General features: G+C 38.1%; 1 protein-coding gene and 1 long non-coding RNA gene across 8 annotated transcripts in view; one reads left to right on the top strand and one right to left on the bottom strand.

Annotated features, from left to right (window-relative positions):
- The window catches only part of IMMP2L (inner mitochondrial membrane peptidase subunit 2), an 891,621-nt gene extending 881,548 nt beyond the window's left edge, over positions 1 to 10,073 (top strand). For all 6 annotated transcript variants that reach the window (XM_047849146.1, XM_047849151.1, XM_047849145.1 and 3 more), the window contains one exon: positions 9,463 to 10,073. In XM_047849146.1, the coding sequence (XP_047705102.1) occupies positions 9,463 to 9,582 (120 nt within the window). In that variant the 3' untranslated portion in view covers positions 9,583 to 10,073. The remainder of the gene's footprint in view (positions 1 to 9,462) is intronic.
- LOC125160314 (uncharacterized) overlaps positions 1 to 18,412 on the bottom strand; it is a 180,917-nt gene that overhangs the window by 18,948 nt on the left and 143,557 nt on the right. The gene's annotated exons all lie outside the window — the stretch shown is intronic.

Genomic DNA, 18,412 nt, shown 5'->3' with positions numbered 1-18,412 from the left:
AGAATGAATATCATGTGACTGCTGCCTTGTTTATGTGATTTTTCTCTCTTATACTGCTAAATTCATCAAAGACTATTTGCTAGTAGTGATTATATAAAATGTGTTTTTTTTTTCTTAAGAAAATATTTTAATCAAATGAAATTTTGTGCTTCATCTCATTTTTCATCCTGGTCCATTTCTGACCCTGGCTCTAGTTCTGAATGGCTTTTTTAAAAAGTCTTTGCTTCCATTAACAGTCATCATCTTCTTCCACTCCTATGTTTCCCTTTCTATCTTACCTGTGGACTCTTACGCTTTTGCTTGTCCTTATCTTAACCTTTCAAGCTCTTCCTTCAAGAGAAGAGGGTATCCTGAAGCCAGGAATTGGAAGAGTGCTCTGTAGACTGATGGTCTATGAATAGGGGGTGGAGAGAACCAAAATAATGCACACCTGTGCCTTTGGCACCTGAAGAAAAGGCTGGGCTCGTGAAGGTTGTGTCTATGACATGCCAACATAACTTCTCTGTGGAGCCAATTCAATCAAAGGCAGGCAATTCAGTCCATGTGCTTCTTTGGCATTGTGTGGACAAAACAAACTAGTTGACTGATAGTGCTGATCAATTTTCAGCTAGTATTTTTGGTGTTTCCTAGAGCAGAGATCTCTAAAGAGGGGAGCAAGAATAAACAAGGGGTGTGTATAATGATCCCCTGGATACAAAAACAAAAAATTAGTACTCCTGAACTAAAAAACAAGAGTTGGAGCTTTACTAACATTTGGTTTTATGGACTGTTAGTACTAATTGTAATAATTTTTATTATATATAATTTTTAAATGTAAATATGGAGGTCAGTTCTCCAATATTTTTTACTGGTAGGATGCACAATTAAAATAGATCATTCTAGATCATTGATTCTAAATCTATGGGCAACAGTTATTGTAAGAGGCCTATTAATATATGTGGATGGGCAAATTTCTTATTAAGCAGACAGTAAAAAAACAATTATCTGCTTAGGATTTCTAATAATTTAATAAGTTGCTGTTGTGTTCAAAAATTTACTGTAAAAGTGGATTTCTTATGCCTAAAAATGTTGTGAATCCATTGAAAAGGAGACATAGCTATACATGGGACACAAAAGAGCATAGGGTAGAGTTAAGTCCCAGTAAAATATTAGGTTGGTTGGTCAAAGTAACAAAACCTATTGAAAAAATTTTAGTCATACCTTGGAGTATTATAGGGTCTGTTCTAGATCATTACAATAAAGTGAATACTACACCAAGGCATGGTAAATGAATTTTTTAGTTTTTCAGTGCATATAAATGTTATATTTATACTATACTGTAGTCCATTAAATTTGTAACAATGTTGCCTAAAAAGTTTACATGCCTTAATTAAAAAATATATTCTAAAGAAGACTAATCCACTGAACTTTCAAAAAGTCTTTGTGTGTGTGTGTGGGGGGGGGTAGACAGTCTTGCCTCAGTGTTGATAGTTGCTGGAGGAGGGGATGGCTGTGACAATTTCTTAAAATAAGACAACAGTGAAAGTTGCATAAATTTGCTTTTCATGAACAATTTCTCTGTAGCATGTGATACTATTTGATGCATTTTCAAAACTGGAGTCAATCCTCTCCAACCCTGCTGCTGCTTTATCAACTAAGCTTCTGTAATATTCTAAGTCCTTTGTTGTCATTTCAACAGTTTTCACAGAATCTCCACCAGGAGTGCAGTCTATTTCAAGAAATCATGTTTTGTTCTCATTCATAAAATGATGAGCACCTCCTCATCCATTAAGGTTTTATCATGAGATAGCAACAATGCAGTCACTTTTTCATGTTCCACTTCAAATTCAAGTTTTCTTGCTATTTCCTCTACATCTGTAGCTACTTTCTCCACTGAAGTCTTCAGCCCCTCAAAGTCATCCATGAGGGTTAGAATCAACTTCTTCCAAATTCCTGTGAATGTTGATATTTTGGCCCCTTTCCATGAATCCTAAGTGTTCCTAATGACATCTAGGATGGTGAATACTTTCCAGAAGGTTTTCAGTTGACTTTGCTCATATACATCAGTGATACCAGTGTTTGTGGCAGCTATTGTCTTCAAGAATAAGACTTATTAAAGAATAAGCCTTGACAGTCCAAACGTGTCCTTGATGCATGGGCTGCAGAATAGTTGTTGTGTTAGCAGGCATGAAAACATTAATCTCATTGTACATTTCCATCAGAGCTCTTTGATGACCAGGTGCATTGTCAGCAATATTTTGAAAAGGACTTTGTTCTTTAAGCAGTAGGTCTCAATAGAGGGCTTATAATATTCAGCAAACCACATTGTAAACAGATGTGCTGTCATCCTGGCTTTGTTGTTCCATTTATAGAGCACAGCCAGAATAAATTTAGCATAATCTTGAAAGGTTCTAGCATTTTTGGAATAGTAAATGAACATTGGCTTCAACTTAAAGTCACTAGCTGCATTATCCCCTGACAAGAGAGAGAGCCTTTTCTTTTGGGCCAGACATTGACTTCTCCTCTCTAGCTATGAAAACCCTAGTTAGCATCTCCTTCCAATAAAAGGCTATTGAATCTACGTTAAAAATCTGTTCACTAATATAGGCACCTTCATTAATTATCTTAGATATTCTGGATAACTTGCTGCTTTACCTTGTTCTTTTTTGTTATGGACATGGCTTCTATCCTTAAACCTCATAAACCAATTTCTGCTAGATCAAACTTATCTTCGGCAGCTTCCTTTCCTCTCTGCCTTCATAGAATTGAGAAGAGTTAGGGCCTTACTCTGCATTAGGTGTTTGTTTAACAGAATGTTGTGGCTGGTTTGATCTTTTATCCAGACCACTAAAACTTCCTCCACATCAGCAGTAAGGCTACCACTTATTTATCATTTGTGTGTTCACTGGAGTAGCTTTTTAATTTCTTTGGAGAACTTTCTTTTTTCATTCACAACTTGGCTGTTTGGCACAAGAGGCTTAGCTTTGGCATATTTTGGCTTTTGACATGCTTCCTCACTAAGTGTAATTATTTATATGGCTGTTTGGCACAAGAGGCTTAGCTTTGGCCTATTTTGGCTTTTGACATGCTTCCTCACTAAGTGTAATTATTTATAGTTTTGATTCCAAATAAGAGACCTGTGACTCTTCATTTTACTTGTACACTTAGAAGCCATTTGGGGTTATTAATTGGCCTAATTTTGATAGTGTTGTGCCTCAGGGAACAGAGAGGTTTGAGGAGAGGTAAAGTGATGGGGGAACAGCCAGCCAGTGAAGCAATCACAACACACATTTATCAATTGTTTGCTGTCTTAAAAAGGCGCAACTTGTGGAGCCCCAAAGCAATTAGAGTAGTAACATTAAATATCACAGATCACCATAACAAATATAAAAAAATTATGAAATAATGTACGCATTATCAAAATATGACATGGACACAAATGAGCAAATCCTGTTGGAAAATGGCACTGATAGACTTGCTCACCACAGGGTTGCTGCAAAGCTTAATAAAACTAGGTATGCCTTTGCATGCTTAAGCATCTCTCTTTTTAATAACAGAAAAAAAAACTTTTTTTCTGTCTTCAACCTGTTTCCCTATTTTGAGTGATTATTGGCACATGTTATGGAACTAGCTTCGAGCACAGTATTCCTGTTTATTCATGTCTATATTAGTGTTGGGCTGCCATAATCAAATATCATAGACTCCATGGCTTGAACAACAGAAAATTTCTCACAGTTCTGGAGACAAGAAGTCCAAGGGCAAGTGTCAGAAAGTTTTGGTGTTGGGAGGCTTCTCTCATTGTCTTGCAAATGGCCAACTTTTTGCTGTGTCCCCACATGCAACCCTATTGATTGTGTGTCTTAATGTCCTCATCTAACAACCATTCCAGCCCAATTGGATTAAGGTCACCTTAATGGCCTCATTTTAACTTAGAACCTTTAAAGAGGTAACTACTGCCAAATACTCATATTCTGAGGTGCTGGGGATTAGGGTTTCAACCTATGAGTTTTGAGAAAAATAATTCAGTTTGTAACAAGCATTTCCATTATGATCAATCTAGGTGTTTTGGGAAAGTATGTGGGACCTAACAAAACTCAAAAGCAGTATAATTAAGTTGACCCAATCTTGATTTGTCCAGGACAGCCCCATTTTACTATTATCCTGACTTAATTTAAAAGGGCTCCCTTTGACAGTCAAAGTGTCTCATTTGGAAAATAAATTACATGGTAGATCTTGATAGGTTCAAGATCCAGGGGGCATGCACTTCAGTCTTGGTTCAAAAGAACCTATTGCTGTGCCTAGGTTTTCTCTACTATGGAGACCATCATAGAACCTGCATCACACAGTTATTGTGAGGATTAAATGCATCAGAATGACTGAGTCATTCAGAACACTGACCTGTGTGTAGTAAGAACTGAGGGTAACACTGAGTAAGCGACAGGGAGGAGGATTATATTTGTTAGGTGTGATGGTTAACTTTGTGTGTCACTTTAGCTGGGCCAAGGTGCCCAGCTCTTTAGTTGTTTCTGTAAGAGTGTTTTTGGGATGAGTTTTACATTTAGATTAGAGGACTTTGAGTAAAGCTGATTGTTCTCCAATAGATGGGTGGGCTTTGTTCAATCAGCTGAAGGCCTGCTTAGAACAAAAGCCTGACTACCCCCAAGCAATAAGGGATTTGCCTGGAGACTACTGCCTTTGAGCTTAAACTGCAGCTCTTTCCTGAGTCTTCTGCCTTCTGGCCTTTCCACATTAGATTTTCAAAGCACCAAGCCTCCACAATTACATGAGTTAAATCCTTAAAATAAACATTTCTCTATATACACACAAATGCTATTAGTTCTGTTTCTCTGGAGGACCCTGCGTAGTATGGTATGTATGGAAACGAAAGCTGGTTTATTTCAAGTATAGCTTTTAATTTTTAAATAGTTCCTTTATTTCTGGATTTTTTCTGTCCTTCATTCACTGTACCCTTTGCATGTCTGTATGCATATCAATAAAAAAATAAAGATCTGTGATAAGACTGCTAAGAGAGTATATAGGCATTCTCTGTACCTTAGTCTTTCTTAAAGAAACACTTAAATATTGCATTCCATCCAATACTTTTAAACCATACTAATATTCTACATCTATGAGAATTTTCACATTCATAATTCTAAAGATGAAATTTTTTTCAGAAAGTGAGTAGTATACCTAATAAATGTTTAGAATAAAAGAATTCTAGGTTTTAGTAAAATGAATGTTGATTTAAAAAAAATCCAGTCACCAAGAAAGCAAGCAAATATATTGGCAAGGGTTCTGCAAAGTTAAAAGACTGGCAACTCAACCATAGGAAAAAAAAAGTTAAAACAACTTGAAACCGCAAATAAAGGCTTGAGGAACAACTGAGTAGCAGCTATCAAATCTAAAAAGGGTTATTGTGCAGAGGATGGAGACCAGCTGTCCTATAGCTCCACTGAGCCCAGACATGAACAAAAATAGATAAAAACTTTACTATGACAGACCATTTAGATAGAGGTTCCTGGCAGTTAACATGTTTGGAATGGTTACTTAGCATGTTTCAGAATATATTCAAGGGATTCTTTAAAATTGGTCAAGTTCACTTTTTCTGGGTGTGATGCTAAGTGGAAAATTCAGATCCTAGGTTCCCAATGAGGTTAATCAGAATCACTAAGAGGATGGGGTAGGGTTGTAAAAACCATATGCTCCCTTTCTATGAAATGTTAGGAAATGGTTTCTAGGATGTTACAAAAGGGAATGTGTAGTGTCCTACCTTTGGTATGAGAAAAAAAGGGGGAAATAAGAGAATGTTTCTTTTTTCCAAAAAAGAAACAACAACAAAAACTGATGAAAATAATCTATAGAGGTGCAGTGGTGGATGAGAATTTAATTTGTGTATATTGTTTTTTGTATCAGTTTCCCATTGCTAATACAATAGATTACTACAAAAACAGTAGCTTAAAACAAATCTATTTCACAGTTCTGGAGGTCATGAGTCCAATATGGATCTCACTGGGCTAAAATCAAGGTATCAGCATGGCTACATTTATTGTGAGAGCTATAGGGGATAATCTGTTTCCTTGCTAGTTTCTAGAGGCCACCTGCATTCCTTGGCTCATGGCCCTTTTCTCCATCTTCAAAATCAAGCAGTACAACATCTCTGTCTAAATCTGACCCTTCTGCCTAGCTTACCTACATTTAAGGATTCTTATCCCAAGAACCCAAATATAATCATGTTATAGAATAGTCTTGTTATCTTAAGGTCAACTGATCAGCAACTTTAAGTCCATTAGGATATGGTAATCCTTACAGAGTAACTGTGTGTTGGGGGGCATTCTGCCTACCTCACCTTTTGACTTCTGAACCATGCAAACGTTTAAATATTCAAAAAAAATACTGAGTCCAAAAGGATATCAAAATCACACTAAAATTGAATACAAATAGAAGCAAATCTACACTGTGGAGGAAAAAAAGGACAAATTCCAATAAATATACCCTTAACATGAGATGTATTTTAAGGATTAAAATCATTTCAACGTTTATTTATTTTTGGGACAGAGAGAGACAGAGCATGAACGGGGGAGGGGCAGAGAGAGAGGGAGACACAGAATCGGAAACAGGCTCCGGGCTCTGAGCCATCAGCCCAGAGCCTGACGCGGGGCTCGAACTCACAGACCGCGAGATCGTGACCTGGCTGAAGTCGGACGCTTAACCGACTGCGCCACCCAGGCGCCCCAAGGATTAAAATCATTTCAAAGAAACCTTGATTTTACTAAACTGGTAGTTGTTGGAAATCTGAGTGCTCACTCTGGAAGAAAGGAGATAGAAATATAGAATGGGGAAAGTTGAGAGAAAGCCCTAGGGTTTTGTATTTTTTTAATGTTTATCCTATGAAATGGCTTTGAATGTTGACACCCTCAGAGCAATAAGTACCTATAGTAGCAGGTTTTGGTTTCTAAATAGTATTCGTTGGTAAAACCAAGCCTCTTTAATGAGATGTCAAATATCAGGCTGAACCACTATCAAGTACGAGTAAGCCTACAGCATTCAGTGGTACCAAAAAGGAAGTGCTCAGAGACTGATGGAGATATGTCCATCATTGATCAAGAACCTCCCCACTGCTCTGAGGACATTGGAGCATTAAACCAAAATCTCATATTTTGAAATTAAAAATATTTGATATTAAAAGAATTTAGGATTAGAAAGAGAAGCACTTAAGAGAAAAATGAAAGCTATTAAATATAAAAGGAATAATAAATTAGGAAACTCACTGGTGTAATCATCAATGTAATAACTGATTCAGGGAGGATCATCCATGGATGTTAAAACTATCAGATGATTGAAAAACCAGCTTCTTTCAGAGACAGTGAAATAATTGGATAAAATTTTGATGCAAGATAGTGAAATATTTCAAAATATCATCCACAGCTTAGTTATTCATGACAAAAGGAAAACAGTTTGTTTATAGTGGAGAAAGCTGGTCAATATCACATTAATCAAATTATCCAACTTCATTCATGTCACAACAATAGGACAAACAGATATTTTGTGCCTTCTGACATGACAGAATGGGAAGAATACACTATCAAGTACATTGTGTTCTTGCCAAGAACATTTAACTTGAATCTATTCAGGAAGGGAAAAGTTGAGCAATTCTAAATGTAGGATATTTTACAAGGCAACAGCCCCAAACAAAAATCATGACAATTATGATGTAATTCTGGACCCTTGATTAAGAACTTAAAAAATAGCTATAAAAGACATTATTGGAACAGTTGGAAAATTTTGTTGTAAGCAATATTGATCATTAATATATTACATAGAATGTATTATGTTTATGTAGTAAAGAGTCTTAGTTCTGAGGAGATACATGTGGAAAATTAGGAATAAATTCAGAATGTCAGCAACTTTCAAATGGTTCAAAAAATATGTACACAGGTACACATACAAAGAGAAGGGAACAAATGCAACAAAATGTAAATGGTGAATTTGGGTGAATTTTTTTTTTCTACCACATTTTTAAATTTTCTGCAGGTTTGATTTTCAGAGTAATATTCCTTTATTGGGCTCTCAGGGCTTCTTCATAGACTTTGGGCTTATTTTGTTTGTATTCCAAGTTGTTGTGAAGGGTTTTTTTTTCTTCTTTTTAACAAAAAATGTATTTCTAGTTACCTTTTTAGAATCTCTCACTTGACATCCAGTTCTTTGAGTCTCTGTGCAACATGTTTTCCTGAATGCAGATGCTAGGAAATAGAACTTCAATGAAAGCAGTCTTGTATGCTAATCTCTATGGAGCTTCAATTTATAGGAAAACATTTGAAAATAAAAAGTGGGCCCACAGTATTTGGTTTGCAGCTAGCACTAAATAGATAATGTGCTGAATGTAAGTATTTTGTTAACTTTTAAATGCTATTAAATATTATCTCGGGGCGCCTGGGTGTCGCAGTCGGTTAAGCGTCCGACTTCAGCCAGGTCACGGTCTCACGGTCCATGAGTTCAAGCCCCGTGTCAGGCTCTGGGCTGATGGCTCGGAGCCTGGAGCCTGTTTCCGATTCTGTGTCTCCCTCTCTCTCTGGCCCTCCCCCTTTCATGCTCTGTCTCTCTCTGTCCCAAAAATAAATAAAAAACGTTAAAATTTAAAAAAAAAATCTAATAACAAAAATAGCATCCACAACAAAAGATACAGATTTCTAGACCCTGCTTCTGCTTTGTTGAAGGGTGATCTGTGAAAATAGAACCTGGATCTGCATGTTAGACAGGTTTGCCCCACTCTTCCGCTCACTGAAGCTCATGTCCCTATGGAAACCTAAGCTGTCTTTAAGGGCTCAGCCTTCAGTCCTCCAAGACGACTTCCCTCTAGTTACCTCCACTTTAATCCTGGCACATCTCTGCTGATGCGGGTTCTTTGCCCTCTGTCATGATCTTTATACTTGGTTCTTTTTCCTGCTTCCTATCCTCCATTGCTGGCTTTCCCTTGGTTTTCCACCTCCCTCTGGGAGCACTAGTTCCATGTTGATCCCTGTAGTTTCCAAGATCTAATTTCTGCTGCTCAGCCAGTAGGTGGGAAAATATTTTTTCATGTCTCTGACTTTTCCACAAAGTCCAGTCCCTCTGAAATAGTGGCAATTATATAGGAGATTCTGAGAATGCAAACCAGATTTATGTTTCCTGGGTGTATGCAAGGTGGTTAGGGAGGAGTGTGTTTAAGGTTGCATGCAGACTCTGGAGTTGGATGGCTCAGCCAAGAAGCCAGCCTCCACCCCGTGGTAGCTATAGCACTTTTGGTAAGCTCTTTAACCAACCTTAATTTTGTTTTCTCATGTGCAAAATGGGGGTAATACCTACCTAAAATGATTCGTGAGGATTAAAGGCATTCTATCAATACTTCCGTACATTACACCTAGAAAAGTACCATCTAAATGTTTACTATTTTTAATCATCTAAGTAATTTTTTTCTTATGTTCTTTGTGTCTCTCATGGGTTCAGGTTTCCCTAGGACTTCTGCATGCCCATGCTACACATATCTTGTGGCCTCCAGAGCGCTGGCAGAAACTGGAATCTGTTCTTCCTCCAGAGCGTTTACTAGTTCAGAGCGAAGCAGAATGATGGCATGGGTCTCCCTCAGCTGCTGACATTGGGAGGCCAATACCACCAATCACAGGAAAAGTAATGGATGAGCCTTCAAAAGGGCAAAGCTTGTTTCAAATGAGATGATCCATATTATTAAAGAGTTTTAACAGTATTAAATAGCAACTGATTTTGTGTTTAATTGTAATACCCTATTGTTTAATGCCAAAAAAATGCAGACCTTTGGGAATATGAAAATCTTATTCCCATGTCTTAATTTGGGGATAAATTTGAGAATCTTTGTTGTGTATACTTATCCCATTGATTGCTGAGTTTTAATTTTGGTGCTTGCTGGTGAAAGAATATGAAAATTAATATTGGATGAAAGTAATTGAGTAATGTCATTTACTCTTAAGATGAAACATGTAGTGATGGGAATTATATCATGATTGACAGTATTTACAATACACTGACCACCAGTTAGGAAGAACAGTAAACTGTAATGTAAAAATAAAATACTGATTTGCTCAGGTACTGTTTTGGGTATTTATCATTTAACCTATACCTCCATTAATGAGGAATGTATTATCTTTTTCTTGGAAGCAAGGAATTAAAGTAATGGAGAACTAATTCTGTCAATACAAGTAAACCTCTCTTATTGGCCCTTTTAAATCCAAAACTGCTGAGTGATCTCATGCCCCTTCACATTGATGAATAAACCTGTTTAGCAGTATTTAGTCACTATTTGGTAAAATTTTCTGAGTGAAATGGAAAGTGGTTACTCCAGGTCAACCAAGTTTTATTAGTCCCCCAGTGATTTTCAGACTTTATGATACTGAAATCACCAATTGCAGCATGGAGTAATATTAGCATAATAGATGCTGTAAATTGCATAGATAAGGAAGTAAATTCCTATATACAAGTCTATATTTACTCTTGCAAATGTAGATGCAAACTTCCTTAGTTTGGAATGCAAAGAGAAACAGCAGAAAACCATACACATAGTAACAGTGTATGTTACTAATAATCCTTCATTAGCATTTTAATAGCTCATTCAGCAAACATCAATGAGTACTTATGTACCAAGGTTGGTAAAAACTTTTTTTTTTTTTTTGAGGGAGAGAGAGAACATGCAAGAAGGAGAAGGATAGAGAGAGAGGGAGAAAGTGCATCCCAAGCAGGCTCCACACTGTCAGTACAGACAGAGCCCAACAAGGGGCTTGCTCTCTCCCACCATGAGATCATGAGCCCAGCAGAAATCAAGAGTCAGAGGTTTAACCGACTGAACCCATAAGCCCCCAAATTAATGTTTTTAAAAGTAGATCTGCTTAAAATCTTTTGTTGTATCTTCATTGTCCTGATCAATTCTATTTCTATTCCCCAACTTGTATTTCATAACTAGTATAGTACTGGCATAAAAAGAGACACATAGATTTCTGGAACAGAACAGAGAGCCCAGAAATAGGCATACACCTATACAGTCAATTACTTTATGACAGAGGAATCAAGAACATAAAACAAGGAAAGGACAGACTCTTCAAAAAATGGTGTTGGAAAAACCAGATAGCCACATGCAAGAGAAGTAAACTGGACCACTATCTTATACCATACACAAAAATTAACTCAAAATAAATTAAAGAATTGACCTGAAATTGTAAAACTAGAGGAAAACATAGGCAATAAGTTCCATGATGTCAGTGTTGGTGATGTATTTTGGAATTGGCACCAAAAGCAAAGGCAGCAAAAGCGGGCCGGGGTGGGGGGGGGGGGAACCCATTAATGTAAACATACTTCACAGCAAAGAAAAGTATCAACAAAATAAAAAGGCAAACTACTGAATGAGAGAATACATTTGCAAACCATATATATGATAAGGGATTAATACCCAAAATATATAAAGAACTCATATACCTTAATAGCACAAGAAAGCAAAATCTACCCTCCCCCCGCAAAATGGGCAGAGGATCTTAGCAGACATTTTTCCAAAATGAACATACAGATGACAGACACATGGTAAGATGTTCAACATCACTAATTATTAGGGAAGTGCAAATTGAAAGTAGAATGAGATATCACCTCACAGCTGTTAGGACGGGTAGAATCAAAAAGACAAGAGAAAACGAATGTTGATGAGGATGTGGAGAAAGGAAACACTGCACTAATGGCAGGATTGTAGATTGGTGCAGCAACTATGAAAACAGTATGGAGGTTTTTCAAAAAATTAAAAATAGAACTACCACATGATTTAGCAATTCCAGATTTGGGAATTTATTGGAAGAAAAAGCATTGATTTGAAAAGATGTAAGCACCTCCATGTTCATTACAACACTGTTTATAACTGCCAAGACATGCATACAGACTAAATATTCATTGATAGATGAATGAATAAAGAAAATGTTGTATATATCCAATGGAATATTATTCAGCCATAAAAAGAAGGAAATTTTGCTGTCTTTGACAACATGGATGGACCTTGACCACATTATGCTAAGTGAAATACATCAGAGAATAACAAATACTTCATCATCTCACTTACATGTGGAATCTAAAAAACAAAATTAGCTCATAGATACACAGAACAGATTGGTGGGTTGGTATGGCATGGGGGTGGGCAAAATGGATAAAGGGGGGGTCAAAAGTACAAACTTCCAGTTAATAAGTCATAGGGACGTAATGCATAGCATGGTGACTATATTTAATAACACGGGAGACCTGGGAAGATGGCAGCATAGGAGGATGCTGAACTCACTTTGTCCTGCTGATCACTTAGATTCCACCCACATCTTCCTAAATAACCCAGAAAACTGCTGCAAGACTAGCAGAATGGACTCTCCAGAGCCAAGCTTAGACAAGAGGCCCACGGAAGAAGGTAAGAAGGGTAAAGAGGCAGTGCATGCTACACAAACTGGCAGGAGGGAGCCAGGGAGGTGGAGGGGCAGCCCACCCAGCAAGGCAGAGCCCCCAAAGTCTGGTTTGCAAAAACGGAGGGGCCGTACTCTGTGAGTTCTGACAGCCAACAGGCCTTAACATCTGGAAAGTTAAAACTCAACAGCTCTGCTCTTGTGACTAGGGCGAGAGGACATTGGGAGGGACAATGGTTGAGCACAGAAGACAGAGTTCAGCTCCGTGGGGGAACAAAGGCACTGGCCAACACCATTTCCCTCTCCCACCCCCCAGTCAAAATTACAAAGGGAACCAGTTCCTGTCACAGAACTTGCTTGCACCACACAAACGCCCAATGCTGTGCTATTGTGGATCCATTCCTCCCTCCCAGTGGATGGGTCTGCCTCCCTCCCAGTGCTGCAAGGCCCCTCCTGCAGGGGACCACCCATGGCAAAGGGAGCTCAGCATGCCCCTCCCACCCCTAAGCACCTTGTGGATCCCCCCAGGGCTAATATGCCAGATCCTATTGAAGCAACACTACAAGGCTGACAGTGCAAGCAGCGCAGACAGGGGTCACACCACTCCACAGTGAATCCTGCCCCTGGGAGAGGGGAAAATAAGGTACACACCAGTCTGACTGTGGCCCCACCGGTGGGCTGGGGGGCAGACATTGGGTCTGACTGGAGCCCCGCCCACCATCACAAGTTACTCGGGACAGCACAAGGGAAGTGTCCTGCAGTTTGGAGCCACCGCAAGGACTACCAAAAATGACGAAAGGAAAGAATTCTCTTCAAAAGAAACTCCAGGAAGTAGCAACAGCTAACGAATTGATCAAAAACGATTTAAGCAATATAACAAAACAAGAATTTAGAATAATAGTCATAAAATTAATCGCTGGGCTTGAAAAAAACCATAGAGGACAGCAGAGAATCTACTGCTACAGAGATCAAGGGATGAAGAAATAGTCATGAGGAGCTAAAAAATGCTATAAATGAGGTGCAAAATAAAATGGAGGCGGCCATAGCACAGATTGAAGAGGCAGAGAAGAGAATACATGAATTAGAAGATAAAATTATGGAAAAAGAGGAAGCTGAGAAAAAGATAAAAACATCCAGGAGTATGAGGGAAGAAATAGAAAACTAAGTGATGCAATCACACAGAACAATACCCGTATCATGGGAGTTCCAGAAGAAGAAGAGAGAGAGGAAGCAGCTGAAGGTGTACTTGAACAAATCATAGCTGAGAATTTCCTGACTGGGGAAGGAAAAAGGCATTGAAACCCGAGAGGCACAGAGAACTCACTTCAGACATAACTTGAATCAATCTTCTGCATAACATATCATTGTGAAACTGGAAAAATACAAGGATAAAGAGGGAATTCTGAAAGCAGCTAGGGATAAACAGGCCATAACTACAAAGTAGACACATAAGGGTAGTAGTAGACCTGTCTACTGAAACTTGGCAGGCCAGAAAGGAATGGCAGGAAATCTTCAATGTGATGAACAGGAAAAATATGAAGCCAACAATCCCTTATGCAGCAAATGTGTCATTCAGAATAGAAGGAGAGATTAAGGTTTTCCCAAACAAAAACTGAAGGGATTCATCACCACTAAATGAGCCCTACAGAGATCCTAAGGGGGATTCTGTGAGTGAAATGTTGCAAGGACCACAAAGTACCAGAGACATCACTACAAGCATGAAACCTACAGACATCACAATGACTCTAAACCCATATCTTTCAATAATAACACTGAATGTAAATGGACTAAATGCTCCAACCAAAAGACACAGGGTAGCAGAATGGATAAAAAAACAAGACCCACCCATTTGCTGTCTACAAGAGACTCATCTTAGACCTGAGGACACCTTCAGATTGAAAGTGAGGGGATGGAAACTGTCTGTCATGCTACTGGAAGTCAAAAGAAAGCTGGAGTAGCCATTTTTATATCAGACAACTAGACTTTAAATTAAACACTGTAACAAGAGATGAAGAAGGGCATTGTATAATTACAGGTTCTATCCATCAGGAAGAGCTAACAATTAAAAATGTCTATGCACCGAATACGGGAGACCCCAAATACATGAAACAATCACAAACATAAGCAACCTTATTTATAAGAATGTGGTAATTGCAGGGGACTTTAACACCCCACTTACAACAATGGATAGATCATCTAGACACAGGATCAATAAGGAAACAAGGGCCCTGAATGATACATTGTATCAGATGGACTTGACAAATATATTTAGAACTCTGCATCCCAAAGCAACAGAATATACTTTCTTCTTGAGTGTGCATGGAACATTCTCGAAGATAGATCACACACTGGGTCACAAAACAGCCCTTCATAAGTATACAAGAATTGAAATCATACCATGCATACTTTCAGACCACAATGCTGTGAAACTTGAAATCAACCACAGGAAAAAGACTGGAAAACCTCCAAAAGCATGGAGGTTAAAGAATACCCTACTAAAGAATGAATGGGTCAACCAGGCAGTTAGAGAAGAAATTAAAAGATATATGGAAACAAATGAAAATGAAAATACAAAAATACAAATGCTTTGGGATGCAGCAAGGGCAGTCCTGAGAGGAACATAAATTGCAATGCAGGCCTATCTCAAGAAACAAGAAAAATCCCAAATACAAAATCTAACAGCACACTGAAAGGAACTAGAAGAAGAACAGCAAAGATACCCCAAACCCAGCAGAAGAAGAGAAATGATAAATATCAGAGCAGAAATAAACAATATAGAATCTTAAAAAAAACTGTAGAGCAGATCAATGAAACCAAAGTTGGTTTTTTGAAAAACAAACTTGACAAACCTCTAGCCAGGCTTCTCAAAAAGAAAAGGGAATGACACAAATAGATAAAATCATGGATGAAAATGGAATGATTACAACCAATCCCTCAGAAATACAAGCAATTATCAGGGAATACTATGAAAAAATATATGCCAACAAACCGGACAACCCGGAAGAAATGGACAAATTCCTTAGCACGTACCCACTTCCAAAACTCAAACAGGAAGAAATAGAAAATTTGAACAGACCCATAAGCAGCGAAGAAATTGAATCAGTTATCAAAAATATCCCAACAAAGAAGAGTCCAGGACCAGATGGCTTCCCTGGGGAATTCTACCAGACATTTAAAGCAGAGATAATACCTATCCTTCTCAAGCTGTTCCAAACAATAGGAAGGATAGGAAAACTTCCAGACTCATTCTATGAAGCCCGCATTACTTTGATTCCTAAAGCAGACAGAGACCCAGCAAAAAAAGAGAACTACAGGCCAATATCCCTGATGAATATGGATGCAAAAATTCTCAACAAGATACTAGCAAATCGAATTCAACAGCATATAAAAAGAATTATTCACCAAGATCAAGTGGGATTCATTCCTGGGATGCAGGGCTGGTTCAACATTCTCAAATCAATTGATGTGATACATCACAGTAATAAAAGAAAAGATAAGAACCATATGATCCTGTCAATTGATGCAGAAAAAGCATTTGACAAAATTCAGCTTCCTTTCTGAACAAAAACCCTCAAGAGTGTTGGGATAGAAGGAACATACTTAAACATAATAAAAGCCATTTATGAAAAGCCCACAGCTAACATCATCCTCAACGGGGAAAAACTGAGCTCTTCCCCCCCTGAGATCAGGAACATGACAGATGTCCACTCTCACTGCTGTTGTTTAACATAGTGTTGGAAGTTCTAGCATCAGCAATCAGACAACAAAAGGAAATCAAAGGCATCAAAATTGGCCAAGATGAAGTCAAGCTTTCACTTTTTGCAGATAACAGGATACCGTACATGGAAAACCCGATAGACTCCACCAAAAGTCTGCTAGAACTGGTAGATGAATTCAGCAAAGCCACAGGATACAAAATTAATGTCCAGAAATCAGTTGCATTCTTATCCACTAATAATGAAGCAACAGAAAGACAAATAAGCTGATCCCATTCACAATTGCACCCAGAATCATAAAATACCTAGGAATAAACCTAATCAAAGATGTAAAACATCTGTATGCCAAAAAGTATAGAAGGCTTATGAAGGCAATTGAAGAAGATACAAAGAAATGGAAAAACATTCCATGCTCATGGATTCAAAGCATAAATATTGTTAAAATGTCAATACTACCCAAAGCTACCTACACATTCAATGCAATACCAATCAAAATTGCACCAGCATTCTTCTCGAAACTAGAACAAGCAATCCTAAAATTTGTATGGAACCACAAAATACCCCGAATAGCCAAAGTAATATTGAAGAAGAAGACCAAAGCGGGAGGCATCACAACCCCAGACTTTAGCCTCTACTACAAAGCTGTAATCATCAAGACAGCATGGTATTGGCACAAAAACAGACACACAGACCAAAGGAATAGAATAGAGACTCCAGAATTGGACCCACAAAAGTATGGCCAACTAAATCCTTGACAAAGCAGGAAAGAATATCCAATGGAAAAAAGTCTCTTTAACAAATGGTGTTGGGAAAACTGGACAGCAACATGCAGAAGAATGAAAATAGATCACTTTCTTACACCATTCACAAAAATAAACTCAAAATGGATGACGGACCTGAATTTGAGACAGGAAACCATCAAAACTCTAGAGGGGAAAGCAGGAAAAACCTCTCTGACCTCAGCCGCAGCAATTTCTTACTTGACACATCTCCAAAGGCAAGAGAATTAAAAGCAAACATGAACTATTGGGACCTCATCAAGATAAAAAGCTTCTGCACTGCAAAGGAAACAATCAACAAAACTAAAAGTCAACCAACGGAATGGGAAAAGATATTTGCAAATGACATATCAGACAAAGAGCTAGTATCCAAAATCTATAAAGAGCTCGCCCAACCCCGCACCCAAAAAGCAAATAATCCAGTGAAGAAATGGGCAGAAAAGATGAATAGACACTTCTCTAAGAAGACATCCAGATGGCCAACAGACACATGAAAAGATCTCAATGTCGCTCCTCATCAGGGAAATACAAATCAAAACCACACTCAGATACCACCTCACACCAGTCAGAGTGGCTAAAATGAACAAATCAGGAGACTATAGATGCTGGAGAGGATGTGGAGAAACGGGAACCCTCTTGCACTATTGGTGGGAATGCAAACTGGTGCAGCCGCTCTGGAAAACAGTGTGCAGGTTTGTCAAAAAATTAAAAATAGATCTACCCTATGACCCAGCAATAGCACAGCTAGGAATTTACCCAAGGGATACAGGAGTGCTGATGCATAGGGGCACTTGTACCTCAATGTTTATAGTAGCACTTTCAACAATAGCTAAATTATGCAGAGAGCATACCTGTCCATCAACTGATGAATGGATAAAGAAGTTGTGGTTTATATATGCAATGGAATACTACTTGGCAATGAGAAAGAATGAAATATGGCCTTTTGTAGCATCGTGGAGAGAACTGGAGAGTGTTATGCTAAGTGAAATAAGTCATAGAGAAAAAGACAGATACCATATGTTTTCACTCCTATGTGTATCCTGAGAAACTGAACAGAAGACCATGGGTGAGGGGAAGGAAAAAAAAAAGAGAGGGAGGGAGGCAAACCATAAGAGACTCTTAAAATACTGAGAATAAACTGAGGGTTGATGGGGGTGGGAAGGAGGGGAAAGTGGGTGATGGGCATTGAGGAGGGCACCTGTTGGGATGAGCACAGGGTGTTGTATGGAAACCAATTTGACAATAAATTTCATAATAAAAATAAATGAAAAAAATTTAAAAAAGTAATGGTGAAAAGGGGCAAAAAGAAAAATAATTCTGTATGGTATGTTGCTTCACAGAATAGATCTTAAAAGTTCTTACGGGGGGGGGAGGAAAGTTTTTAACTGTGTGATTATGGACATTAACTAGATTTATTGTAGTCACCATTTCACAACCTATATAAATACTGAGTTATGTTGTCTATCTGAAACTAATATTGTTAAATGCCAACTATACCTCAATTAAAAAAAAG

Source organism: Prionailurus viverrinus, chromosome A2 (assembly GCF_022837055.1).
Source record: "Prionailurus viverrinus isolate Anna chromosome A2, UM_Priviv_1.0, whole genome shotgun sequence".
Taxonomy (NCBI): domain Eukaryota; kingdom Metazoa; phylum Chordata; class Mammalia; order Carnivora; family Felidae; genus Prionailurus; species Prionailurus viverrinus.
Note: the sequence above shows the minus strand (reverse complement) of the source record. Positions and strands in the feature narration are given on the sequence as shown.